Source organism: Pelophylax lessonae, assembly GCF_965119305.1.
Source record: "Pelophylax lessonae genome assembly, chromosome: 10".
NCBI classification, from domain to species: Eukaryota; Metazoa; Chordata; class Amphibia; order Anura; family Ranidae; genus Pelophylax; species Pelophylax lessonae.
The window spans coordinates 240,538,879-240,560,889 of NC_138777.1; the positions used below are offsets into that span (position 1 = coordinate 240,538,879).

Genomic DNA, 22,011 nt, shown 5'->3' on the forward strand with positions numbered 1-22,011 from the left:
GGTACAGCACTTTCCGAAATATCGGTAAATCCAAAGGCCGATTCCGATAGATCGGGGAAAGTGCATAGAGCGGGGATCTGACAGCTCCATCTCTAGACAGTAAGACAGAGCTGTCATCCTCCTGCTCAGCAGGGATCAGCGGATCAATCCCCACTCCGCAAAATGGAATCCATCGGGTGGAAAGCTGTGTGAAAGGATCCTTTGGCTCCATGCACACAGGGCGTCATAAAAACGAGCTCCAAAGCTGTTTACTTGACGCCGGGAAACAGCAGATGTTAAAGGTGCTTTCAGTAGCTTTTTCCATTTGCGTTATTGCACGTTTGGCCACAGTAGCTGTTAGCAGCGTTTTTTCTGCCTCCATTCAAAATCAATGGTTCTCTATGGGAGCCTATTGATTTGAATGGAAGTGGCACCGCAGGTCGGATCAGGATGATCCGACTTGCGGCGCGACTTGCGCTGTGAGAATCTTGAGGGGGAACTCCACGCCAAAATGGGTAAAAAAAACGGCGTGGGGTTCCCCCCCCAGGTTCCAAACCAGGCCCTTCGGGTCTGGTATGGAATTTGAGGGTAGCCCCACGCCGAAAAAACGTCGTGGGGTCCCCCCCAAAATCCATACCAGACCCTTATCCAAGCATGCAGCCCGGCAGGCCAGGAAAGGGGAGGGGACGAGCGAGCGGCCCCACCCCCCCTGGATCATACCAGGCCACACGCCCTCAACATGGGGGGGGGGGTGTGGGTGCTTTGGGGCAGGGGGGGGGTTCTGCAACCCCCACCTCAAAGCACCTTGCCACCATGTTGATGAGGACAAGGGCCTCATCCCCACAACCCTGGCCGGTGGTTGTGGGGGTCTGCAGGCAGGGGGCTCATCGGAATCTGGAAACCCCCTTTAACAAGGGGGCCCCCCAGATCCCGGACCCCCTCCCTATGTGAATGGGTATGGGGTACACTGTACCCCTACTCATTCACCACATAAAAGGCAGTGTATGGAAATAACGACAGGAGACGTTTTGGAAAGTTTATTAAAAATCTTCATCCGGCTCTTCTTGTCTTCTCTCCGGGGGTCTTCTGCTCTTCTGCTGTCCTCTCTTCTTGTCTGCTCCTAAAAGCTCTATGTGTGCATGAGGCCATAGAATAACATGGATGGGCGTTCTGCAGCTGCAAAAAAAAAAACGTCTGACGCTGCTAACAGCAGCTCCAAAAACGTCCAGTGTGCATGAGGCCTTTGGGTTGAATGTCTAAGCCCCGGTTCACACTAGGGCGACCTGTGAGATGACCTGGTCGCCTCACAGGTCGCCGCAGGTCGCCTCCCATAGGGAAGCTGCGGACCCGTTCTAATAGGAGCGACACAAGTCGCTCCGACCTAGAAAAAGGGTCCGGAGCTTCTTTGGGGCGACTAGGAGGCGACCGCCATAGACTTCAATGTTATGAAGTCTGTGGCGGCCGCTCCGAGGTCGCGGCGCGCTGCTCGCACCGCGATCTCGGAGGTCGCCCCTGAAAGTAGCGTTGCGCCAGTGTGAACCGGCGCTAAATATACTATAAATACACATCTAAATATTATACTAACTTTTACTGCTTACAAAATACACAATACCTCAGATCCCATTGGTCATACATAGATCCCGCCCACAATACCTGAGATCCCATTGGTTACACATAGATCCCGCCCACAAGAAACCTTCTATATCCATTTCTGTATGTCTTTTAGAAAGGGATTCTATCCTTCACTCCTATTCTATTCTATCTTATAGATCCATTATACATTATATTGTCAAAAGTATTGGGACGCCGGCCTTTACACACACATGACCTTTAATGGTATCCCAGTCTTAGTCCGCAGGGTTCAATATTGAGTTGGTCCACCAACCAGTTTTTTCCAGCTGTAAACCCTCCATATCTCCAGGGAATTGACCGGCCTCAGGTGAGACAAATCCATAAGTTGTACCTTTTTTTTATCTACATGATTTTCTTCTCTACACCTCTTCACAGTGCAGAATTTGCATTTCTTAGCTCTAGGAGGCAGAGGCAGTGATTGTCATGCACTGCACAGCAGAGAGCTGAGTGTAATCTGAGACCTGAGTGGAGGGAAAGGACAGCCCCCCCCCCTGCTTGACATAGTCTCATAGGGGATCCTGCACAGCTGAAGTTCTCAATCACCTGCTGTGGCTGGGGGGCGTCCCCTGGGATTGCTCAATGCTGGCATAGATCAGGGGTGTCAAACACCATTTCATCGTGGGCCGCATCAGCATTATGGCTGCCCTCAACGGGCCGGTTATATCTTTAAGATTAGATGTCCAGAGCAACCCCCCCCCCCCCTTACACCCTTACATGAGATGTCAAGAGCCCCCCCACCATCGTAAGTCAAGAGTCACCCACACCCTTCCTTACGTCACAATGCACCCCCTTACCTTGTGCTGCTGCCAGGAAGAAGAAAGTGCAGGGTCTGGAGGAGGACCAGAGGAGGGCTGGGGGTCAGCTTACAAAGTCTGTTGAATGCAGAGACAAGGTGGTGTTGTGGCTGCACAGAGAGGTGCAGGATCTGTAGGAGGAGTTCTGCACTCCTCTCTGCTGCAGAATGCTGAGAAGGGCGGGGGACAAAGATGAGCCTTTCTCCAGCAGCACAGAGAAGCGCAGGATCTGGCAAAGGAGTTCTGTCCTCTGTGCTCTGACTGCTGAGACAAGGTGGGGGCAGAGACAAGGGGAGTGCTGCAGCAGCAGGAGATGTCCGAGGGCCACATGGAATGGCCGGGGGGGGGGGGGAGGGGGCCACGGGTCTTGTGTTGACACCTGTGGCATAGACTATCCGGAATGACTGATGCGGATATCAGAGGGAGGAGATAGAAATCACTCGGGGTGCTTTGGATGAAGGTAGGTACACACTAACATGCATGGGTGCTTACCCTGCGGCCCTCCGGCTGTTGTAGAACTACAAGTCCCATCATGCCTCTGCCTTTGGGAGTCATGCTGGTAACTGTCAGCCTTGCAATGCCTCATGGGACTTGTAGTTCGGTAAGATCTGGGGGGGCCGCAGGCTGATCACCTATGGGGCTATGCTTTGTTCATTTGTCATTCCACCCACTTAGAGCCGGCCACGCCCACAGATCTGCATACAAAGTCCTTCCAAATTCTGTCTGTTTTCATCATTTGACTTTGGAATGAAATCCTCATTCGCTGTTAGAAAAGCGTTCGTTCGAGAAAAGATTCCTCATCCCGCCCCTTTAAATTTTCTCTTTACTACAATGGAAAACGATCGTCGATTTGTCCCTACTAATGAAAAGAAAATCGAACAAACGTTCTGAAAATGAATATTTCTGACGATCGTCCTGCAGGTGTACGGCCAGCTTTGTGTTCTCACCTTCCTTCTCCTGATTGTTCGATCGAAGTCCACCAACAGTAAACATCGAGCGTCAGGAGATCTCTACCAATCAGAGAGTTCATAGAAAGCCGAGCCCGGCGGTGACTTCCCATACAGATTACCAGGGATGGGGGGTCACCTGGGACAATGCCTCTACCAGTGGGAGTGGCCTATCCTGGATGTGTAGGCGGTTCCTATATTCAGCTTTGTATAGAACTTCCCATGTTCTCCGAGTGATCGATGGTTCTGATCTCCATGGAGACGCTTTTATCCCGGGGTGAGCGATGAGGAGCGCCCGCTTTTATCCCGGGGTGAGCGATGAGGAGCGCCCGCTTTTATCCCGGGGTGAGGGCTGAGGCGCGCCCACTAGAACACCTCATGGCACTTCAAGAGGTTTAGTACAAATTGTTTATTTGACAAAAAGTATCGAAGCCGACGCGTTTCAGGGGGAATCCCTCCCTCTTCATCAGGGCTCATACATGAAATATGATATCAATGTCATCAACATCAAGGCCATTCCTAGACAGAGAGATACATAGTTTCAGGTAGGTGAGCAGGGAGGGGTCACCCCAGTTTCGGGTAGGTGAGCAGGGCAGGTGAAGGGTCACTCTAGTTTTAGGGAGGGTGAAGGGTCTCTCTAGTTTCGGGTAGGTGAGCGAGGAGGGTGAGGGGTCACCCTAGTTTTGGGTAGGTAAGTGGGGAGAGGCTACCCCAGTTTTGGGGTAGGTGAGTGGGGAGGGGTCACCCTAGTTTTGGGTAGGTGAGTGGGGAGGGGGTCACCCCAGTTTCGGGTAGGTGAGTGGGGAGGGGGTCACCCTAGTTTCAGGTAGGAGAACGGGGAGGAGCTACCCCAGTTTCGGGTAGGTGAGTGGGGAGGGGGTCACCCTAGTTTCATGTAGGGGAGCGGGGAGGAGCTACCCCAATTTTGGGTAGGTGAGCGGAGAGGGGGTCACCCCAGTTTCAGGTAGGTGAGCGGGAGGGGGTCACCCCAGTTTCAGGTAGGTGAGCGGGAGGGGGTCACCCCAGTTTCGGGGAGGTGAGAGGGGAGGGGGTCACCCCAGTTTCGGGTAGGTGAGGGGTGAAGGGTCACCCCAGTTTTGGGTAGGTGAGGGGGGAGGGGTCACCCCAGTTTCGGGTAGGTGAGGGGGGAGGGTGAAGGGTCACCCTAGTTTCAGGTAGGAGAACGGGGAGGAGCTACCCCAGTTTCGGGTAGGTGAGTGGGGAGGGGGTCACCCTAGTTTCATGTAGGGGAGCGGGAGGGGGTCATCCCAGTTTCGGGTAGGTGAGCGGGGAGGGGTCACCCCAGTTTCAGGTAGGTGAGCGGGAGGGGGTCAGCCCAGTTTTGGGTAGGTGAGCGGGAGGGGGTCACCCCAGTTTCGGGTAGGTGAGAGGGGAGGGGGTCACCCTAGTTTTGGGTAGGTGAGGGGTGAAGGGTCACCCCAGTTTTGGGTAGGTGAGGGGGGAGGGGTCACCCTAGTTTCGGGTAGGTGAGGGGTCACCCTAGTTTCGGGTAGGTGAGCGGGGAGGGGGGGTCACCCCAGTTTCAGGTAGGGGAGCAGGAGGGGGTCACCCCAGTTTCAGGTAGGGGAGGGGGAGGGGTCACCCCAGTTTCGGGTAGGTGAGCAAGGAGGGGTAAGAATATCGAATTTACTGATTTCACTGTGAGAGACAATCACACATTTTGAGTTGTCCCCAATACAGCAATAGAGGGGAAATCTTCCCATGGGGGGGGGGGGTTGTGGTGATCTGGGGGGGGGGGTCCCCAGGGGATTCCCTCACTTCCTGTTGTGTCTCTGGGACAGGAAGTGAAGGGAAATCTCCCCAATGAGTTGCCTTTAATTTTCTTTTCAGGATGGAAATCGGCTGATTGGAGGAGATCCGTGTATGGGGGGGACCCCAGAGACCCCACAATTATTCCCCTCTAATAATTCTCTATCTCGGATATACTCAGCACTGCGCACCTCTGACAGTCTCATATTTCACCTCCTCTCCAGGTGACAAAGCTGCAGCCGCCGATACTCCGTGACGTCACCCGGCGGTCACCTCTTCACCTGGACTCCGCCCCTTCTAGGTGCCGCACCTGAGGTGGCCCCGCCCCCCCTGGAGAGAGGAGAAGGAGAGGAGAGCGGAGGAGGGGAAGTCACATCGCTCAGGACTTTGTCCGGGACTGACAATGGGGAGGAAAGAGAGACTGGACTACCTGACACTGCTCTGCCTTCTGATACAGGTGAGTGAGGACCCCCAATGGGGAACAGGGACCCCCCCAACCTGGGGACACCTACCTGACTTCTACACACTTACCTACACATCCTGGACACCTGTATACCCTTCTCTCCTCTGTATACTCTTCTGTATACCCCTCTGTCCTCTGTATACCCCTCTATATACCCCTCTGTCCTCTGTATACCCCTCTGTCCTCTGTATACCCCTCTGTCCTCTGTATACCCCCCTGTCCTCTGTATACCCCTCTGTCCTCTGTATACCCCTCTGTCCTCTGTATACCCCCCTGTCCTCTGTATACCCCTCTGTCCTCTGTATACCCCTCTGTCCTCTGTATACCCCTCTATATACCCCCCTGTCCTCTATATACCCCCCTCTCCTCTGTCTACCCCTCTGTATACCCCTCTGTCCTCTGTATACCCCTCTGTCCTCTATATACCCCCCTCTCCTCTGTATACCCCTCTATATACCCCTCTGTCCTCTGTATACCATTCTGTCCTGTCATCTCCTACCCTTCTCTATATTACCTACTGCCCTATGGACACCTATCTAGGACTGCTTACTAAAAACCTTCCTCACCCTATAGACACTCAGCAGCCAGCACATGGACCCCTCCCTGGTACTTCATAGACACTTACCTAGCATACGGTAATATTTCCCCTCCTCCACTTCCTTCCAAATCCTTCCAAATCCTTCCTTCTCCCACACACTGAACTTCTGATGGCTGTTATTGATCTCCTCCGATATACAATGTATCCCCATTACTGATATCTCCTCAGATATACAATGTATCCCCATTACTGATATCTCCTCAGATATACAATGTATCCCCATTACTGATATCTCCTCCGATATACAATGTATCCCCATTACTGATATCTCCTCCGATATACAATGTATCCCCATTACTGATATCTCCTCCAATATACAATGTATCCCCATTACTGATATCTCCTCAGATATACAATGTATCCCCATTACTGATATCTCCTCCGATATACAATGTATCCCCATTACTGATATCTCCTCCGATATACAATGTATCCCCATTACTGATATCTCCTCCGATATACAATGTATCCCCATTACTGATATCTCCTCCAATATACAATGTATCCCCATTACTGATATCTCCTCCGATATACAATGTATCCCCATTACTGATATCTCCTCCAATATACAATGTATCCCCATTACTGATATCTCCTCAGATATACAATGTATCCCCATTACTGATATCTCCTCCGATATACAATGTATCCCCATTACTGATATCTCCTCCGATATACAATGTATCCCCATTACTGATCTCTCCTCAGATATACAATGTATCCCCATTACTGATATCTCCTCCGATATACAATGTATCCCCATTACTGATATCTCCTCCGATATACAATGTATCCCCATTACTGATATCTCCTCCGATATACAATGTATCCCCATTACTGATATCTCCTCCAATATACAATGTATCCCCATTACTGATATCTCCTCAGATATACAATGTATCCCCATTACTGATATCTCCTCCGATATACAATGTATCCCCATTACTGATCTCTCCTCCAATATACAATGTATCCCCATTACTGATCTCTCCTCCGATATACAATGTATCCCCATTACTGATCTCTCCTCCGATCTACAATGTATCCCCATTACTGATATCTCCTCCGATCTACAATGTATCCCCATTACTGATATCTCCTCAGATATACAATGTATCCCCATTACTGATATCTCCTCCGATATACAATGTATCCCCATTACTGATATCTCCTCCAATATACAATGTATCCCCATTACTGATATCTCCTCCAATATACAATGTATCCCCATTACTGATATTGTGATTGGTGCTCTTCCAGAACTGTATTGTATGCAGTATGCTGAGATATAGAGAGATATACATATATACAGATATAGAGAGATATACAGATATAGAGAGATATACAGATATAGAGAGATATACAGATATAGAGAGATATACAGATATACGAATATAGAGAGATATACAGATATAGAGAGATATACAGATATAGAGAGATATACAGATATAGAGAGATATACAGATATAGAGAGATATACAGATATACAGATATAGAGAGATATACAGATATACAGATATAGAGAGATATACAGATATAGAGAGATATACAGATATAGACTGTCTGTGTCCTAGGAAGTAATCATAAATATATAATATTTGGGAAAATATTGTACTAAACAAAACAAACAAAAACAATCTATATTTATTTATTTATTTATTTATTTATTTTTGTATTTATTTTAGTTTTAAACTTTGAACAATACTTTTGTAGGAGGAAGTGTTTATTGTGAGAATTCCTCATCTCTGCCAGATATATATATATATTAGTATATTAGTATGTAGTATGGTAGTGATAGAAGTCCTCTGATTGGTAGATGAGCTCCTGATATCAGAGGAAAGGTATTTCCATGGTAGGGAGTATTGGGGGAAGTGTTATTGGCTGATTCTTCCAGATAGCGGGGGAATTGTAAGAACCGGCCAATTGGGTGAGAAGTCATAGAAACCAATCAGATGTTCCAGATTCATTTTCAGTTCTTCTCTGTAATATCTATGTACATAAATAGGGTGAGGTGCAAATATTCGGAAATTCCCTAATTCTCCCTGTTGCAGTGAATGGGGGGGGGGGGGGGGGGGGTCCAGGTCGCTCCTCAACCCATCAGAAGTGAAAGTGAATGTTCATCATAGTCTGGAGCCGTCCAGTGAGGAGCGAGGTGTCCTTGCAAAGATCAATGTTCATTTTCCAATCTTTATTTCTTTCACAGTCATTGGTCCAGGCAATTGGCATTTTCAGGGGGTGAAATCTCTCATAGGGCCCCATTTACACTGGAGCTGAGCTCCTTTGATTGTTTTTGTGGGTGATTGTACAGGCAATTTTGCACACATTTTAGTTTTTTTCTTTTTAGCCAATGGAAAGCCAGTTTCGATAAGGACCAGATTAGGATTAGATTGGATTAGACCAGAAAACATGCAAAAATCACACAGATTTCAGGTGTTCTCGTTGGCTTTGTAGCCAGAATTGTCTGAGAACAACCTGGGACGGATCTGAACTCCATAAAATGTCGCCACAAGAATGAGTCAGAGCCTCGACTTATTAATAGACATGGCTCTGACTCATTCTCCTGTGTGTAAGTTTCAGCTTGAGCTATTGAGTTCTGTAAACAACCTGGTTTCATCAACAGAGGTGCAGAGAGATAGAGGAAAGCCCATGTAAAAATCCTCGTGCACATGATGAGAATATTGGACGAATGATCGTCCTTTTTTTTTTTTTTTACACGCTAGTCTCCTATAGAAAATGAAGCGGTTACCGAAATGATGAAAATTCTGGTAGGACAGAACTTCAGTTATGTATTCTTTCACTTCCGAGCATGCGCAGCCTTGCTCTTCCTAATTTTTTATTTTTGTACTTCAATGTTTTTATTAAAGTTTTTAATTTCACAACATAACCATACAGGTGAGCAGTATGAAACAAAGAAGCACATGAACCATGAAATAATTAGAACTGACTTCAGTAACACCGAAGGGGCATACAGGGGTGGGGCCTATTATTATATTTGGATGAATACTGTACTGATTAAACCAAAATTGTTAGTTCTGGTATCTTACGAGAAGAAATGTTTTGTGTTTTTGTCCCTTTTGGATAATTTTCCACAAGAACCGTCCTGATTGGCTCTGGAAAGCTGTGTAGTAAAGATCAGATTATCGTACGATTTCTCTGACCGCGGTATTTTTCCTCCGATTATCTGATGGTGTGTACGAGGCATTAAAGGGTCTAAAGCCACAAACAAGTCGAATTGTGGCCGATTCCTGCTGAATCAACCAAAATTTTGCTGTGGATGGTCCTATTGGATACACCCCCAGATGTCTTGTTAGATGCACCCCCCAGGTGTCTGGTTAGATGCACCCCCAGGTGTCTGGTTGGATGCACCCCCAGGTGTCTGGTTGGATGCACCCCCAGGTGTCTGGTTGGATGCACCCCCAGGTGTCTGGTTGGATGCACCCCCAGGTGTCTGGTTGGATGCACCCCCCGATGTCTGGTTGGATGCACCCCCCGATGTCTGGTTGGATGCACCCCCAGGTGTCTGGTTGGATGCACCCCCAGGTGTCTGGTTGGATGCACCCCCAGGTGTCTGGTTGGATGCACACCCCCAGGTGTCTGGTTGGATGCACCCCCCCCCCGATGTCTGGTTGGATGCACCCCCCCCCCCGATGTCTGGTTGGATGCACCCCCCCCGATGTCTGGTTGGATGCACCCCCCCGATGTCTGGTTGGATGCACCCCCCCGATGTCTGGTTGGATGCACCCCCCCCGATGTCTGGTTGGATGCACCCCCCCCGATGTCTGGTTGGATGCACCCCCCCGATGTCTGGTTGGATGCACCCCCCCGATGTCTGGTTGGATGCACCCCCCCGATGTCTGGTTGGATGCACCCCCCCGATGTCTGGTTGGATGCACCCCCCCCGATGTCTGGTTGGATGCACCCCCCCCGATGTCTGGTTGGATGCACCCCCCCGATGTCTGGTTGGATGCACCCCCCCGATGTCTGGTTAGATACACTCCATCTACATCTAATGATTAATATTCTCTTCTGTAGACCAACCAATGTTTTTTCTCTTTCCCTGACTCCGCAGATTACGGGAGGATTGGCAGACTGGGACATTTGTCGCTATGATTTTGCTGATAAGGAGTACCATTTCTCTGTGCCCAGATCTCTGGAGCCCGGCACCGTGGTGGGTCAAGGTAAGAGTACCGGTCATGGTTTCACTTTGATTTGACCATAATCCAGATGGAGTGATGGCAAGCTCCTGTGACACAGATAATTCTGGGGCAGCTATCCTCCTCCTATCTTTTGTTATCTTGTTGAAAGGCCGTAGAAGGCTATCAGGATGGCTGACTGGGTGGGCTCTATAACCCTTTCAGGTGGTTGGTTTGCATTCTTGAAGATTTGTTTACCTTCTCCTTTGTATGTGAATGTTATCAGTGAAGGAGAGGCTCCTTCTCACACAGAAGTGGCCATAGAAGATTGGAAGGCGGGGGACTTCCAGTATTGGTGAATATTCATGGCGGTTGTTAAAGGAAGACTTCAGAGGAAGGAGTATAAAGTATAACGCCAGCTGTATACTGCTAGAATCTCCTTCATCATTTTTCAATTTAAAATCTTTTGTTCATTTTTTTAATAGTGAGATCAAATCAGTTTTTGACCTCTGGGATGAGAAAATTGGAAAAAAAAATTGTAACAAATTAATTTCTAACAGTTTGTGATTTTTGTTAGTGAAAGTCCATTCATTCCAAAATCGAATGTTAAAAGCAAATGAAATTTTGAAGTACTTTGGAAATAACATTTGTCAGGTCTTTGAATGTACCGAGAACTTTTGTATGAATGTTAATGCAAATTTCTGTAAAAATGTTCGTTCGAAAATCTACAAGTATATGGCCGGCTATGTAATACCGGGCTGTGCAGGGTTGGGGCGGGGGAGGGTTGATGAGGAGGGAAAGGGTGGCAGATTCTTCCAATGCCAACCACGGGACAAACCAAGTTTTATACTAAGGCTCCATTCACATGGGTGGTGCGCCCGACGGACTTCGTTTTGCTCAGCGGGGAGCAGGCGGATGACCAGTCCGACTCTGCTCTGTGTGCAGAGAGGGAGGAGTCAGAGCCCCGCTCTTCTTTATGGGTCCTTTCACATGGGCGATGCGCCCTGACTGACTCCGTTTTGCTCAGTGGGGATCGATCCCCACTGAGCAGGTGGATGACCACTCCGTCCCCTTTCTGTGTGCAGAGACAGAGCTGTCAGATCCCTGCTCTTCTCTAAGGGTCCTTTCACACGGGCGGTGCGGTCCGTTATGCTCAGTGGGGATCGATCCACTGATCCCCGCTGAGCAGGTGGATGACCACTCTGTGTGCAGAGACGGAGCTGTCAGAGTCCCGCTCTTCTATATGGGAGATGGGATAAAAACGGGCCGCTTGTCCTTTTTCATCCAATCTGATCCTTCAGACGGATGGGAAAATAGGGTTTCCATCCGTCCGGATTTCACGGATCGGATAGCGGCGGGTGTCAGTGGAGATGTCTCCACTGACATCCACTGCCCCATAGGGCTGCATAGAGCATCCAATCTGGTCTGCCTGAAAAATTGACAGGGACTGGATCGGAAAGCCCGTGTGAAAGGGGCCTGATAGTTGTCCTCCTAGCATGAATATCGTTGTTCAGAAATTGCAACGTGTCGGATAATATGGACACAATGTTTCCAGCCTTATGAAGCGCATCTTAAAAATTATTATATAGGATTTATGACGCCGACAGTTTACGCAGCACTTTACAACTTGAGGGCGGACAGTACAAATACAATACAAAGTACAAATACACTTCATTACAGTAGGAATCAGAGGGCCCTGATCCCGAGAGCTTACAATCTAAGAGGGAATCGTATTATACACCATTTTGTTAGAGGATGCAAAGTAAATGCTGTGGCAAAGCGTCGTTCTTAGAAGGAGAAAACGCCTGAAAAATGAACTTCCACCAACCATAATATAAATGGGGAATAATATTTATAGGTAAAATTTATCCAGGGAATATCAGATTGCCTCTCGGGGGATCAGGAAGGAATTTTTTCCCCTGCTGTAGTAAATTGGATCATACTTTGCTGGGGTTTTTCACCTTCCTCTGGTTCAACTGTGGGTATAGGATGGTGTATATGGGATTGTATGGTTGGGGAGGGTATAGGATTGTGTATATGGGATTGTATGGTTGGGGTGGGTATAGGATTGTGTATATGGGATTGTATGGTTGGGCGGGTATAGGATTGTGTATATGGGATTGTATGGTTGGGGAGGGTATAGGATTGTGTATATGGGATTGTATGGTTGGGGTGGGTGTAGGATTGTGTATATGGGATTGTATGGTTGGGGTGGGTATAGGATTGTGTACATGGGATTGTATGGTTGGGGTGGGTATAGGATTGTGTATATGGGATTGTATGGTTGGGGAGGGTATAGGATTGTGTATATGGGAATGTATGGTTGGGGCGGGTATAGGATTGTGTATATAGGATTGTATGGTTGGGGAGGGTATAGGATTGTGTATATGGGATTGTATGGTTGGGGTGGGTATAGGATTGTATATATGGGATTGTATGGTTGGGGGGGGGGGTATAGGATTGTGTATATGGGATTGTATGGTTGGGGTGGGTATAGGATTGTGTATATGGGATTGTATGGTTGGGGAGGGTATAGGATTGTGTATATGGGAGTGTATTGTTGGGGCGGGTATAGGATTGTGTATATGGGATTGTATGGTTGGGGAGGGTATAGGATTGTGTATATGGGATTGTATGGTTGGGGAGGGTATAGGGTTGCGTATATGGGATTGTATGGTTGGGGCGGGTATAGGATTGTGTATATGGGATTGTATGGTTGGGGCGGGTATAGGATTGTGTATATGGGATTGTATGGTTGGGGTGGGTATAGGATTGTGTACATGGGATTGTATGGTTGGGGTGGGTATAGGATTGTGTATATGGGATTGTATGGTTGGGGCGGGTATAGGATTGTGTATATAGGATTGTATGGTTGGGGAGGGTATAGGATTGTGTATATGGGATTGTATGGTTGGGGTGGGTATAGGATTGTGTATATGGGATTGTATGGTTGGGGGGGGGTATAGGATTGTGTATATGGGATTGTATTGTTGGGGAGGGTATAGGATTGTGTATATGGGATTGTATGGTTGGGGTGGGTATAGGATTGTGTATATGGGATTGTATTGTTGGGGAGGGTATAGGATTGTGTATATGGGATTGTATGGTTGGGGAGGGTATAGGATTGTGTATATGGGATTGTATGGTTGGGGAGGGTATAGGATTGTGTATATGGGAGTGTATTGTTGGGGCGGGTATAGGATTGTGTATATGGGATTGTATGGTTGGGGTGGGTATAGGATTGTGTATATGGGATTGTATGGTTGGGGGGGGGTATAGGATTGTGTATATGGGATTGTATGGTTGGGGTGGGTATAGGATTGTGTATATGGGATTGTATTGTTGGGGAGGGTATAGGATTGTGTATATGGGATTGTATGGTTGGGGAGGGTATAGGATTGTGTATATGGGAGTGTATTGTTGGGGCGGGTATAGGATTGTGTATATGGGATTGTATGGTTGGGGAGGGTATAGGATTGTGTATATGGGATTGTATGGTTGGGGAGGGTATAGGGTTGCGTATATGGGATTGTATGGTTGGGGCGGGTATAGGATTGTGTATATGGGATTGTATGGTTGGGGCGGGTATAGGATTGTGTATATGGGATTGTATGGTTGGGGAGGGTATAGGATTGTGTATATGGGATTGTATGGTTGGGGCGGGTATAGGATTGTGTATAGGGGATTGTATGACTTCCTTTTTTTTTTTTTTTTTGGTTGAACTGGATGGACTTTTTTCAACCTGACTAACTATATAACTGCTTTTCGTTTGTATTTCTGGAAATATCAACCAGTTGACAATCATTTGACTAAGAACGCGCCATTCTCCTGATTAATTGGCCATCCTGTGCTTTTGAAGACTCTAATAATGTTTGTGGGAAGCCCTATTCTATTCTATTCTCAGAAAGGGTTTGGCTGTCTTTGAGCCATAAACCTGGGAAGACCCCATGCTGGTAGACGATGGGTTGGGCGCTTGGTCTTGTGTTGGTCCCACCTGACCCCAGGGACAAGGCGCGCCTTTTGTTTGTTACTCGGTTGGTTCTTGGTTTCTGTTATCCACATTTTGAGACCGAAGCATTTTTCTAATTGCATTTTACCCACTATAATACGTCGGAGCTGCCGGGCAATTGCACATAATTATATCAATAAAAGTTCTTGAGTGCAGCTCTAAAAGACCTTTCCATGTGATTGACATCCATAATTCAGAGAATGGAAGTGTCGCCTAGACATAATGATCCGACGTATGCTTCCTCATTTTGGTCTAATCTATAGAGTTGTATATAAAATGTACTTTTTATCTTTCAAAAAAGTGTTTCCCAGTACTAAACCTTTCATCCAATAGCCAGTATAAAGGAATAGTAATGGTAAAAAAAAAAACAAAAAAAAAGAAGCTGGTTTTATTCTTTCTTTTTTTGGCGGAGTCCCTCATTCCCATCTCAGAAGGTTGGGAGGTGTGAGAATTGTCAGAGTTCCACTTTAAGGGGTCGTCCTCTCACTGACCCCCCCCCCTAGTACCCCATTCTTTGGAAGGGGATTCCCTGAGACCTGAAAAGGGGCGGCTTTGGAATTAAACGTTTTTTTTTTCTATGTCTGGTGTGTAGATTTAGCCGACCTCTCCACGTACTTTTGTGACATTTGATGGTTGGGTATTGGGTAGAAGGATGAGGAAAGGCTGACATTTGATGGTTGGGTATTGGGTAGAAGGATGAGGAAAGGCTGACATTTGATGGTTGGGTATTGGGTAGAAGGATGAGGAAAGGCTGACATTTGATGGTTGGGTATTGGGTAGAAGGATGAGGAAGGGCTGACATTTGATGGTTGGGTATTGGGTAGAACGATGAGGAAAGGCTGACATTTGATGGTTGGGTATTGGATAGAAGAATGAGGGAAGGCTGACATTTGATGGTTGGGTATTGGGTAGAAGGATGAGGAAAGGCTGATATTTGATGGTTGGGTATTGGGTAGAAGGATGAGGAAGGGCTGACATTTGATGGTTGGGTAGAAGGATGAGGAAGGGCTGACATTTGATGGTTGGGTATTGGGTAGAAGGATGAGGAAAGGCTGACATTTGATGGTTGGGTATTGGATAGAAGGATGAGGAAGGGCTGACATTTGATGGTTGGGTATTGGGTAGAAGGATGAGGAAGGGCTGACATTTGATGGTTGGGTATTGGATAGAAGAATGAGGGAAGGCTGACATTTGATGGTTGGGTATTGGATAGAAGGATGAGGAAGGGCTGACATTTGATGGTTGGGTATTGGGTAGAAGGACGAGGAAAAGCTGACATTTGATGGTTGGGTATTGGGTAGAAGGATGAGGAAGGGCTGACATTTGATGGTTGGGTATTGGGTAGAAGGACGAGGAAGGGCTGACATTTGATGGTTGGGTATTGGGTAGAAGGATGAGGAAAGGCTGACATTTGATGGTTGGGTATTGGGTAGAAGGATGAGGAAAGGCTGACATTTGATGGTTGGGTATTGGGTAGAAGGATGAGGAAGGGCTGACATTTGATGGTTGGGTATTGGGTAGAACGATGAGGAAAGGCTGATATTTGATGGTTGGGTATTGGATAGAAGAATGAGGGAAGGCTGACATTTGATGGTTGGGTATTGGGTAGAAGGATGAGGAAAGGCTGATATTTGATGGTTGGGTATTGGGTAGAAGGATGAGGAAGGGCTGACATTTGATGGTTGGGTAGAAGGATGAGGAAGGGCTGACATTTGATGGTTGGGTATTGGGTAGAAGGATGAGGAAAGGCTGACATTTGATGGTTGGGTATTGGGTAGAAGGATGAGGAAGGGCTGACATTTGATGGTTGGGTATTGGGTAGAAGGATGAGGAAGGGCTGACATTTGATGGTTGGGTAGAAGGATGAGGAAGGGCTGACATTTGATGGTTGGGTATTGGGTAGAAGGATGAGGAAAGGCTGACATTTGATGGTTGGGTATTGGATAGAAGGATGAGGAAGGGCTGACATTTGATGGTTGGGTATTGGATAGAAGGATGAGGAAGGGCTGACATTTGATGGTTGGGTATTGGATAGAAGAATGAGGGAAGGCTGACATTTGATGGTTGGGTATTGGATAGAAGGACGAGGAAGGGCTGACATTTGATGGATGTGTATTGGGTAGAAGGATGAGGGAAGGCTGACATTTGATGGTTGGGTATTGGGTAGAAGGATGAGGAAGGGCTGACATTTGATGGTTGGGTATTGGGTAGAAGGCTGACATTTGATGGTTGGGTATTGGGTAGAAGGATGAGGAAAGGCTGACATTCGATGGTTGGGTATTGGGTAGAAGGATGAGGGAAGGCTGATATTTGATGGTTGGGTATTGGGTAGAAGGATGAGGAAAGGCTGACATTTGATGGTTGGGTATTGGGTAGAAGGATGAGGGAAGGGTGACATTTGATGGTTGGGTATTGGGTAGAAGGACGAGGAAAGGCTGACATTCGATGGTTGGGTATTGGGTAGAAGGATGAGGGAAGGCTGACATTTGATGGTTGGGTATTGGGTAGAAGGATGAGGAAAGGCTGACATTTGATGGTTGGGTATTGGGTAGAAGGATGAGGAAAGGCTGACATTTGATGGTTGGGTATTGGGTAGAAGGATGAGGAAGGGCTGACATTTGATGGTTGGGTATTGGGTAGAAGGATGAGGAAGGGCTGACATTTGATGGTTGGGTAGAAGGATGAGGAAGGGCTGACATTTGATGGTTGGGTATTGGGTAGAAGGATGAGGAAGGGCTGACATTTGATGGTTGGGTATTGGGTAGAAGGCTGACATTTGATGGTTGGGTATTGGGTAGAAGGATGAGGAAAGGCTGACATTCGATGGTTGGGTATTGGGTAGAAGGATGAGGGAAGGCTGATATTTGATGGTTGGGTATTGGGTAGAAGGATGAGGAAGGGCTGACATTTGATGGTTGGGTATTGGGTAGAAGGATGAGGGAAGGCTGACATTTGATGGTTGGGTATTGGGTAGAAGGATGAGGAAAGGCTGACATTTGATGGTTGGGTATTGGGTAGAAGGATGAGGAAAGGCTGACATTTGATGGTTGGGTAGAAGGATGAGGAAAGCCGATCTCTGATCTATAATGGATACAATGTAAATATTTGAAGTGACATTCACTCTGGAGGAGATGACCTCGGATACATTCTGCATGCAGCGTTGTAGCGAAGGAGATTACAATGTTGATTGTCCATTATCCAGCTATTTCTGGATGGGGGAGGGGGGTTAGTACATGGCCTTGGATGTTCCATTATACAAGGCTGCCTGTGCTGTATGGTAACAATCTGTAATTAGGAATTCCACTCGTCAGCAGCTACAAAGCCTCTACAAATGCTGCAACTGCTGACTTTAAAGCCTCAAACCCCACAGCTTCTTCGTCGCTCATCAGATCCCCAGTGCCGCCATCTTGGCTGTGGGGGCCGAATGTGACTTCCTGCTATTTCCAGCCGGCTCCCCACTGCGCATGCATGAGATCATGCTGTGCTTCCAGACTGGTCCTGGGACATGTGACGTCTCCCAGAAGCACAGCTGGACCAAGACATTGTGCTGCCTGGGTCCAAAAATTAAATGCTGCCCCCCCCACCCCCAAAAAAAGAAAATCACGCCCACGAAAAGGCCCACACAATTTTTTATTTTATATCATGATGCATTTAATTTTAGTTTTATATATCAGGAAGTCAGATTTCTATGTCTTGTCTAGATGCACAATTCTATGACCAACCATTAGATTTTTATTTTCAAATCACAAACTCCGGTATTATTTTGTTTGTCTGACGTCATTGTGCACATTACAATCCCATAAGAAACGTTCCCCGGAGGAGAAGCTCCGCCTCCTCATACTCATTAGTTTGCACCACGGACAGCAGTATGAGATGGGGAAATGCCGCCTGTAATGTGCCGCCCCGTAGTGTGCCGCCCCGTAATGTGCCGCCTGTAATGTGCCGCAAACTGATGACACAAAACTGCTGGAAAAAAATCTTGGGCATTTAATTTTCTGCCCCTCTCATCAAAGTGCTGCCTGGGTCCATTGGATCCAGCGGGACCTATGGTAGGGCCAGCCCTGCCCAGGAGGTTGCTGGTAGGAAAGGGGGAGTGGCAAGCATTTCGCCTAAGCAAGAAATGCGGAAGTGGCAGCGGATAACTGTCAGAAAAAAAGGCTCTAATGCAATAGGTGTGGGGGGCGGAGTTCTGCTATCTAGCCAATGTCTGGTATGTGAATTTAGCAGAACTCCGCCCATGCTTTGCACTGTTGGGTTTTTGGGTATTGTATGTGGGGGGGATTTATGTCCTTTGTCTGCAGCGTTCTCTAACCCCCCTCCCCCCGAGCGTCTCGTCTGAAGTCTGCCAGGAAGTATTTTCTCCTTTCTCTGATATTTGCATTTTCTCCTCCATTCTTCCACGAACAATAAAATCGATCTCTTGCACCATAATGTTGGGTTAAGCTGCTGCTGTATTGAAGACTTCGGGGCTTTCATGATTCCAGGTGCAATTACACACAATGCGATTCTGTCCCAGCATGCAGCAGCTAGAGGAGCCCCTGATGGATTCATAGATCCATGAAGCTAGGATGCCGATCGTATTGGGTTCCGTGTGCGTCACATCTGTACACCACTCTACAATCCTTCTACAAGAATATTCCTCAGGGTTTTTTAGTTCAATGCAAATAAATATAAGGAGCCGGCAAATCGAATATCCGTGTTCCAATCTTTATTGGCTACGACAGATGAAAGCAGTTCACACGTAGGGCAGTCTTTAGTATTGATTGGACCCTGGACAAATATTTTCCAAGGCCCTACCAAATGCACTTATCAACTATTTGTGGGCAGTGCGGGCTCAAGGGGCAGCTGCTTTGGATCCCACAACAATGGCTGGGCCCGGGGCAGCTGCCCCTTTTGCCCTGTGTTAAAGACGGCCGTGTTTTGGCCAATGGCCTTAGTCATTGCTATGAATGAAGGTCTGAACATGGACGCTTCGAGTTTCCGGCTCCTGATACTTATTTGCATTCGGTAGAAGTGATGAAGAGGATGCCTGGAGTCGGAGCGCCGATATTTCCACACTCCCTGCGTGGATTTATTGGGGACTGCGGAGGACTACCGGCACTGTCACCTGTTAGTTGTCACATAGGTAACCTCTGACCATGTATAGAACACTCCTCATTCTGCTTGTAATATATTAGTAACAGACTGTGATGTCATCGTCTCAGTTTACAGCTTTCCTCTGAACACTTCAATGGACGCTTCCAATAAAGGGGAACATATAGAATGAATCATGGATAAATCATGGCTGTAATTCCGGTCAGACTGAACACAATGCATGCACCAGCTATACACATTGTACCGGGGGGGGGGGGTTACTAAGACTGGAGAGTGCAGAATCTGGTGCTGCTCTGCATGGGAGCCAATCCGCTTCCAGGATTTATTGTCAAAGCTTCATTGAAGAAACTGAAGTTAGAAGCTGATTGGCTGCAATCAGGGCCATCTTTAACACAGGGCAAAAGGGGCAGCTGCCCCAGGCCCAGTCATTGTTGTGGGGCCAAAAACAGCTGCCCCTTGAGCCCACACTGCCCACAAATAGTTGATAAGTGGATTCAGGAGGGCCCAAGAAAATGTTTGCCCAGGTTCCAATCAAAATTAAAGACGGCCCTGGCTGCAATTCAGAGCTGAACCAAATATTAAACTGCAGTTTTAGTAAATAAATCCCCACCAATCACACGGAAACAATTCTAACAAAGATTTACACCATTTAGGAATCGAATGAAAACCGAGGATAGAAGGATTCTCCATTTACTGCAATGGATAATCCAGTGAAGTTTGGGCACATTGGTTGTTATTTCCTATAGGCGACCTTTTGGAGCAGCAGGTCATTAAAAATTATCAAATTTTATAATCGATTGTTTATCAGCATGTGAATGTTCAGAGATCACGGCGCTCCAACTGTTGGGAACTACAGAGCCCAGCGTGGAGGCACAGAGCCCAGCATGGAGGCACAGAGCCCAGCGGGACCTTCCAGTTTCATAGCTGTATACCGAACGTTCTGTCCTGAGAGTCGGGAGATATCCGGATGTCTGCCCGGCCTTCCACTCCTTCTTTCCTCCTGACTTGTGGTGTCAGCGCTGTGTTATCACAGGCCCGCCGCACTCAGGGGTGTGTCCATGGGCCGCAACCGAAAATTGGGAGAAAACCAGTTCTGTGACATTCCCTTCCATGGGATATAGAGAAGAATCCCCGACCATACACTAATACTGAGAGATCAATGGATAGATACAGGGAGGGGAAAAACTGAGAGATCAATGGATAGATACAGGGAGGGGAAAAAGTATGTGACCCCCCCTGCTGATTTTGTAGGTTTGCTTACTTACAGAGAAATGATCAGTCTGTAATTTTATTGGTCGGTTTATTTTACCAGTGAGAGACAAAATAACAAAAATATCCAGAAACATTATAAATTGATTTGCATTTTAATGAGTGAAATAAGTATTTGACCCCTTAGTAGTTGGTGGGGAAACCCTTGTTGGCAATCAGAGGTCACAGAGGTCAGACGTTTCTTGTAGTTGGGGGTCACAGAGGTCAGACGTTTCTTGTAGTTGGGGGTCTCAGAGGTCAGACGTTTCTTGTAGTTGGCCCCCAGGTTTGCACACATCTCAGGAGGGATTTTCTCCTCTTTGCAGATCCTCTCCAAGTCATTGAGGTTTCCAGGCTGATGTTTGGTAACTCCAACCTTCAGCTCCCTCCACATATTTTCTATGGGATTAAGGTCTGGAGACCTTAATGTGCTTCTTCTTGAGCCACTCCTTTGTTGCCTTGGCCATGTGTTTTGGGTCATTGTCATGCTGAAATTCCCACCCATGACCCATTTTCAATGCCCTGGCTGAGGGAAGGAAGATCTCACCCAGGATTTGATGGTACATGGCCCCGCCCATCGTCCCTTTGATGCAGTGAAGTTGTCCCCTTTAGCAGGAAAAAAAACCCCCCAAAGCATGATGTTTCCACCTCCATGTGTGACGCTGGGGGATGGGGTTCTTGGGGTCATAGGCAGCATTCCTCCTCCTCCAATCATGGTGAGTTGAGTTGATTTTGGTCTCATCTGACCACAACACTTCCCCCCAGTTCTCCTCTGAATCATTCAGATGTTCATTAGTAGACATCAGACGGGCTGTGCCATGGGATTTCCTGAGCAGGGGGACCTTGCGGGTGCTGCAGGATTTCAGTCCTCCATGGGGTAGTGTTACCGATTGTTTTCTTGGTGACGATGGTCCCAGCTGAGATCATTGAGAAGATTCTCCTGTGTAGTTCTGGGCTGATTCCTCATCGTTCTCCATCATCATTGAACCTCCACGAGGTGAGATCTTCCATGGAGCCCCAGACTGAGGGAGACTGACAGTTATTTTCTGTTTCTTCCAACCAACTGTTGTCACCTCTCACCAAGCTGCTTGGCGATGGTCTTGTAGCCATTCCAGCCTTGTGTAGGTCTCCAATCTTCTCCCTGACATCCTTGGACGGCTCTTTGGTCTTGGCCATGGTGGAGAGATTGGAATCTGATTGGTTGATTCTGTGGACAGGTGACTTCTATACAGGTAACAAGCTGAGATTAGGAGCACTCCCTATAAGAGTCCTAATCTCAGCTTGTTACCTGCCTTTTACAGGAGCCAACCAGAAGCAAGGGACTAACCCAGGGCTACAAACCCA

At 47.4% G+C, this 22,011-nt stretch overlaps 1 protein-coding gene across 1 annotated transcript in view; it reads left to right on the forward strand.

Annotated features, from left to right (window-relative positions):
* The window catches only part of LOC309566041 (cadherin-1-like), a gene marked incomplete at its 5' end in the record, with an annotated part of 127,081 nt that overhangs the window by 41,346 nt on the left and 63,724 nt on the right, over positions 1 to 22,011 (forward strand). The window contains one exon of the mRNA XM_082271064.1: positions 10,216 to 10,361. Within this exon, the coding sequence (XP_082127190.1) occupies positions 10,216 to 10,361 (146 nt within the window). The remainder of the gene's footprint in view (positions 1 to 10,215; positions 10,362 to 22,011) is intronic.